Raw genomic sequence first — 7353 nt, 5'->3', positions numbered from 1 at the left:
GCGGAAATACAGCCGTGGAAGCCTAAAAGCATGTGCCTATAGATATAAGTCTCACATTGTTTTAAACTTGTTTTGTTATTTTGTTATGTTAAGGTTATGTCCTCTCTGCAGACAAACTGCTGTTACAAGCAGGGATCAGGTTAGGGCCACGCCAGAACTTAGAGGCCTTTCATCTTAGCCAAATCCTTGCTTGCATAGGGGTGCAACAGATGTGTGGCTTAGGTGGTGTCAGAGACAGATTCTGGAAAGTGGCAAGTTGCTGAGGTGACTGCATATTCTCTAGGGAGAATATCCTTATTTAAGAACACCACTTTTGGGGGCCCTTGGTACTGTAAAGATAGTCTACAGTGCACTTCCCTTGGGTCTACAGAGCGTGAGGAAAAGTTTTGAGAATAGAATGCAACGTTGCACATCATGTCAGGCTTATTTATCTTCCTCAAACCTGTCTGTCTGCCACTGTGGGCTGAATTGTAGTCTTTTCCCCTCTAAAATCTTCAGGCATTGCTTTCTCTTTCTGTCTCTCAAAATAAATAAAAAAAAAAAAAAAAAAGAGGGGTGCCTGGATGGCTCAGTGGATTAAGCATCTGACTCTTGATTTTGGCTCAGGTCATGGTCTCAAGGTTCGTGGGATAGAGCTCCTGTCAGGCTCTGTGCTGACAGCATGGAGCCTGCTTGGGATTCTCTCTCTCTCTCTCTCTCTCTCTCTCTCTCTCTCCGCCCCTCCTCCCCCCCCCACTCTGCCCCTCCCCAGCTCATGCTCTCTCTCTTCTTTCTCTCAAAATAAATAAACTTAAAAAATAAAGCATTTAGGCATTAAGAACACTTGACCTTGTCCTCTCTCCTGGGGCTCGTGTAGCCTGATGTGGGTTGCCCACGCAGCCACAGAGCCATCAGCCCTGGCCTTTTTCTCTTTTTCCATCCCCTAAATGCCTGGCTCTACCACTAGCTTGAATGGACTGTTTGTTGGCTGCACAGCTGGGGAAACATGGCAGAGGGCTCTGGGGGCCAGCCAACTATGCAAATGAACAACAGATAAGTGTTACCTGACTGACTTCACCTGGCTTTTAAGGATACGAGAAGAGGATTCTAAGATCAACTGTTGAAAACACGAGTAAAACAAAGTTAAGTTCTTTTTCCTCTTTCATAAGGGTTCAAAAACCCTTGTGAATCGCCAAGAAAGGAACATACTATACAGTGTTTCCAAAATTCTCTTTTTTCCTCCAAAGAAAAAATGTTGAGAAGACTCATTTAAGATGCCTCTCTATGAAACCTTCCCTGATCATCCACATGAGATGTGATCTATGGCACTTGATGTGTACCCCTTAGGTCTCATGATTTTCTGTCTAGTTGTAGAGTTGGACGAGATAGTTGTTTGTATTCTTTTAGTAGCCACTGTAAGAAGTCCTGATCTTTTTGGAATGAGGCTTAAGACAAGAAGCAGGAGATCCTCCTTGAGCCCTATTAGGAGTCACCTGGAACGCCTTTCTCGAACCCCTAATAGGTTTGAGTATGTTAATTTGGAGACAGAGCTGAACTGTTTTAGTAACAAAAATATGAGACATTTGAAGTTCCCAGGGAAATTTCAGGAAGGAGACAAGAGTTAGTCAGACTAAATGCTGCATGGGAAAAAGATCAGAGAGGAAAAAGAAAACAAACAAACAAACTAATGGTAGGCTTGCTGAAAAGAAGCTTTGGGAGGAGAACAGAAATGTCTAACGGGAAATTGTAAGCTGTTTGCTATGAGAGGTACAGCATAAACCGCTCTTTTGTTTCCACTGTGTGATCCTCAGTGATGCCTCCTTGCTTCACAATGTCTGAGGAGTCTGTGAGTAGACTCCTCAGACGTGGCCTGGTGGAGGAGGGGCTGGAACTGGCAGGGGAAGCTGACATCTAGGTGACACCATTACCTGTCTTCATGCCTCATCAACCCCATTAGGCTATAAGCATATGTTTATTGAGTGAATAAATAAGTAAGTAAATGAATGAATGGATTTATTTATCTGCAGAAGCAGTAGATAAGGATTTCTCTTTAACTGAGACTAGACCAAGCCTTTCAGCCATTAATATGATAGGATTACTTAGTAAAGCTGGCCCAGAGGAGCTTAATAGGTATTTGTGAAACTAACCAGTCACCGAGTGACTGAGAAAGGTACTGTTCTCTTGGTTGTAAGCATGTTCTTCCATGTAGAAAGAACTAAAGATTTAATCTTTTTTTAAAACAAATTTTAATGTTTATTTTTGAGAGAGAGAAGGAGAGAGATTGTGAGCGGGGGAGGGGCAGAGAGAGAGGGAGGCATAGAATCCAAAGCAGGCTCCAGGCTCCAAGCTGTCAGCACAGAGCCCAATGCTCGAACCCGTGAACCATGAGATCTTGACCTGAGCCAAAGTTGGATGCTTAACCAACTGAGCCACGCAGGCACCCCTAAAGCTTCAATCTTTGACATAAGAAGACTGCTTTAATTATGAAGACCTGGCCTTCTGCATTCCAAGCAAGATTTCTTCCCTGTTCTCTGAATAAGGAAACAATGGTAAAATACAGATACACACTTCTCCATTCTCTGCTGGAAGTAATTGCTCTCTCACTGGTGTTTTCATAGCACTTCACAACAAACTAGTGCTCTGAGGCCACCACATTGTATTACAGATACCATGCCTCTTGGGTTTTTCTATAACAGTTCAAGGTTCAGATACATCCAGGTCCTGCATTCCATTTGGGGCCTGAAAAAAATGATCTCAGAGGCTTTGTTTTCCCCCTCCTTGACTCTCTTTCTTGAAAACTTGTCAGCTTCTTCAGGGAAGGGACTATGTTCACTCATTTCTGAAGCCCCACTGCCTGGCAATCTCTGGTCCACAGTAAGTGCCAAATAAATGCTTTTGAACTGAACTGCATAATGGAGATTACTGAATGCTGGTGCAATAATGGTGACCAGCTCAAGAATAATTGGTTAGGGCTCCCTGGAACGGCCTCATCTTGACACTTTACTTGTTGTCAGAAGTATCCTTTAAGTGCACAAGAAACTAGACCCACACCTGGCAGAACTGTAAAGTAGGTTCTTTGTCAGTGTGATAAGGAATCACATCACATCTGTCTTGGGGGTCTGGATTTAGATCTTTTGGTAGAAAGCTTGGCTGACCTATCTCTTTTGTTCCAGAGGGGCCCTACATTTAGGAATTCCCACAGCAAGTCTGTCTTTTGAAATGTATTTACTGGAAAACCATCTGTTGGTCCTGGTTATCCAATGGAAAGGGAGTGGGAAGGGTTTGTTTGTCACTGCAGGAGCCATGCTGGGCTCCTGAGATGTCACATTTAGTGAAACACAGGGCCCTAGAGCCTGGCATCTGAGAGGAAGGGCTTCAGACTCAGTTACGTGACGATAACATAACCCTTTGGACAGCTGGTTATTCAGTCATCATTCAACAAAATTCATTTAGCCCCTGCTTTGTGGCATGCACCATTCTAGGCATAGGTGATTGTTCGTGAAACAAAACAGAAAAAGTTTCTGCTCACAGGATGCAAGATGACACACACACACACATAAATGAGGAGGATATCAGAGAGTAATATTAAAGTAGGGTGGTGTGACAGGGAGTGTCTGGGTTGTGGTCTGGAAAGGCATCTCAAAGGTGTCACTCTTCAGCTGAGACCTGGATTAGTAGGAGTCTCATCAAGAGCAGAAGAAAGAGCGTTCCAGCCAGAGGGAACAGCCAGTGCAGGAACCCCATAGCTTTTCTTAGAAAGTGTGGCATGTTTTCTGGGAGCAGAAGGACACGTGTTGTGGGCAAAGGGGAGGGTGGAGCAGGTGGGGGAGGGTGGAGGAGATGGGGGAGGGTGGAGCTGGTGGGGGAGGTTGGAGAGGTGGGGGAGGGTGGAGCTGGTGAGGGAGGGTGGAGAGGTGGGGGAGGGTGGAGCTGGTGGGGGAGGGTGGAGAGGTGGGGGAAGGTGGAGCTGGTGAGGGAGGGTGGAGAGGTGGGGGAGGATGGAGAGGTGGGGGAGGGTGGAGCAGGTGGGGGAGGGTGGAGCAGGTGGGGGAGGGTGGAGCTGGTGGGGTCCCAGCAGCTGCATTCCAGGTTGGCCCTGTGCATCTGGGCCTTGCCAGGGTTAACACTGTGCCTTTGCTTTTCCTGCAGACGACTTTGCAGAGGAGGAGGAGGTGCAGTCCTTCGGTTACAAGCGGTTTGGTGAGTGCTGACCAAGCTCTTCTTCTCTGTGCTTGATACGAGATACAGTGATAGCGCCATTGCTGGACCTTTAACACACATGGATGTGTGTGGTTCCGAGGCCCAGGTTTGACTGGAAGTTTTGAGTTTCCCTGTAACAGGTGGACGATTTCTCCTAACACCAAGGGTAATGGTAATGGAGCAGAAGCCGTGCCCAGGCACGGAAAGTGATGGGATGCTCACAGGGTTCGCTGAATATAAACCAGTCGGCTTAATAGGCAAAACTTGATGAAAAATACACGTGATTTCTCTATGTTGATATTGAGAAAACATCTCTGCCTCTTTTCCTCAGGGCTCCTTTTTCATAACCTAGTGTGTAGTGAGAAGGCGGCTTTCTCCAGGCACCCAGCCAGACACAGGTGCCCTGTGGTGGCTGGATAGCAGCCCCCAGGGGTATCCACATCCTGATCCCTGGAACTTGAATGTTACCTTGTCTGGCAAAAGTTGCTTTGCAGATGTGATTAAGTTAAAGATCTTGAGATGGGGAGATTATCCCGGGTTATCTAGGTGGGCTCTAAATGCAATCAAAGTGTCCTTATGAGAAGAAGGGAGAGGGGTATTTGACGACTGACAGGAGAAGGTGGTGTGCTCTGAAGGTGGAGGAAGGGGCCACGAGCCAAGGAATACAGGTGGTCACTAGGAGCTGAAAAAGGCAAGGAAATGGATTTTCTGGTCAGAGCCTCTGGAGGGAGCAGGGCTCTGCCAACATCTTGATTCCAGCCAACTGGAGTGGATTTCACACTTCTGGCCTCTCAAACTGTGAGAGAGGAGATTTGTGTTGTTTTAAGCCACCACGTTTGTGGGAATCTATTACAGCAGCCGTAGGGAACCAAAACACGCTCCTCTGCCTCCCAGACTGCCGCACACAGTGCTCGTCTCTCTTTGACCATGCTTCTCATGCTCTGCAATTTGGTTTTGAACTGGCAGTGAACACTTAAAGTTCTGAAGACTGTTCAGAGGAGCTGGGGTTTTTCTGTCCAGAGAGAGAGAATGTGAAAGAGAATGAATCTACTTCCTGTTGACTAAAAAAAAAAAAAAAAAAAAGTCTCCTGGCTGGATTTTGATTAAAGTTAACAGTCCCCAGCTGCTCTGGCTCCCTCATTGCTTTACATTTTTCTTTCTGGATATACACTTCTACATTTCTTTCTGTGAAAAAGTCGGGCTTTATGTTGGGAATGCACTGGCATCAAGCCGATGGCCACTCCATTCGTACACTGGCAGGGATGCTCAGTACTTTCTCCCCTCCTCCACACTGCTGTTCTTTGCACATTACATGTTTCGGGATTGGTGCCCTGTGTTGTTCTGCACTGCCATGGTGGGTTCACTGAAGGTGGTAGCAGGAGCAAAGATGAACCCAGGAATTATAAAGGAAAGAAAAACAAAACAAAAATGAAAAGGTAGAAATAAAGAGGAATATCAAACTTGTAAAAATAAGGCAAAATCAATGTTGACCTGCCTATTTTGGAAATCAGTAGATTTCAGATCTTTCTTTGGACGTTAGTAGAAATAAGAAGAGCCATGAGAATGGGGCGCCTGGGTGGCACAGTCGGTTAAGCGTCCGACTTCAACCAGGTCATGATCTCGCAGTCCGGGAGTTCGAGCCCCGCATCAGGCTCTGGGCTGATGGCTGATGGCTCAGAGCCTGGAGCCTGTTTCTGATTCTGTGTCTCCCTCTCTCTCTCTCTGCCCCTCCCCCGTTCATGCTCTGTCTCTGTCCCAAAAATAAATAAACGTTGAAAAAAAAAAAATTAAAAAAAAAAGAAGAGCCATGAGAAAATGTTTCCTTTAAAAAGAGTGACCTTGAGAGAAATTTTTTTTAAGTTTCATGACTATGTAACTAGCTATGTAACTAGCTAGATGGATGGGGATTTGGTGAAAAACACGCAAAAATGATAAGTTGCTGAAATATTTAATTTGTGGTGGTTACATTATGTGTGGAAATCATAGACTGATGACTCAGAGGAGGCATGGTAAAAACTTACCAATATTGGCGATCATGAGCAGAGAGGCGTGGCAAGAGTGTTAGCAAGTGGTCTGAGTGGGGTAACATATAGGGTCTGTTGTGATTTATGCAAATCACAACTTGAATTTAGACCACACATGAACCAGGGATTTGTTATTCACAGGGCAAAGGGGCCACTCACTGTTCTAACAATTGTTATTTGGTGGCTTGTTTCCAAAGTTATTTGTATACAGTTATTCAGAAACATTTGCTACATGAAATCGTAGCAGTTTACATAATATTTTGCTTTTTTAAATTCAGTACAAAATTATAATAAAGTGCAAAATGGGTGATCTTTTCTGTTAATCTAGCGTGGCATGATATTAGGACAACCAGCCCTTGTCTATTTGGGGATTCATTATTGCATTTTGGTTTTAAGTAGGTCTTCTGTTTTTCTTCAGTTGCTCTTTTTTTTTAATGTTTTATTTATTTTTGAAAGAGGGAGAGAGAGAGAGAGAGAGAGAGAGAGAGAGAGAGAACGAGTGGGGGAGGGGCTGGCAGAGTGGGGGGACAGAGGATCTGATGCAGGCTCTACACTGAGAGTAGCGAGCCTGATGCGGGGCTCAAACTCATGAATCAGGAGATGATGACCTCAGCCGAAGTCAGATGCTCAACCAACTGAGCCACCCAGGCGCCCCACTTTAGCCTCTTTTTATGTCACACTTGTTAGCCCCTTTCCCAAAGTTCTGGACAGGTGTCTGGGGAAGAGGCAGAGTTAAATCTCATAGGTTTGCCATGCATTTGCTTCTCTAACAGAGGCTTCAATGAGGGGAAACTTCGAAAGGTTAATGAAGTAAGCATATACAAGTTTTAATCAGGTTCTCAGGGTCAGCATTTCTTGGACTCAGTATGCAGAGCTAATTAATTTGGGATATAACTATAGTTACAGTTTGGCAGAGTTCACTCTCTGAAACATGAGGCACCTGTATGTTAAATTTTTACTTTCTAGAGATAGAGTATGATCTATACTATAATGATATCTTTCTACATATTTCTCAGTTACTGTTTTCTTCAAAATATCACATGGCACTAGTATTCTTTATTGTAGTTAGCAGAAAAGGAAGGAGAATTACTTCATATTATAAGGGATAAATATAAATTTATAAATTTTGGAACTTGTGATAAATTGATCC

The 7353-nt window shown here is 44.6% G+C and overlaps 1 protein-coding gene across 1 annotated transcript in view; it reads left to right on the top strand.

Moving 5' to 3' along the window:
* The window catches only part of COLEC12 (collectin subfamily member 12), a 201891-nt gene that overhangs the window by 15131 nt on the left and 179407 nt on the right, over positions 1 to 7353 (top strand). Inside the window, exon 2 of the mRNA XM_040479265.1 lies at positions 4129 to 4179. Coding sequence (XP_040335199.1) covers positions 4129 to 4179 — 51 coding nt within the window. The remainder of the gene's footprint in view (positions 1 to 4128; positions 4180 to 7353) is intronic.

Source organism: Herpailurus yagouaroundi, unplaced genomic scaffold, assembly GCF_014898765.1.
Source record: "Herpailurus yagouaroundi ecotype Mexico unplaced genomic scaffold, PumYag 142, whole genome shotgun sequence".
NCBI lineage: Eukaryota > Metazoa > Chordata > Mammalia > Carnivora > Felidae > Herpailurus > Herpailurus yagouaroundi.
The sequence above is the reverse complement of the archived record's forward strand: the minus strand, read 5'-3'. Positions and strand labels throughout refer to the sequence as shown.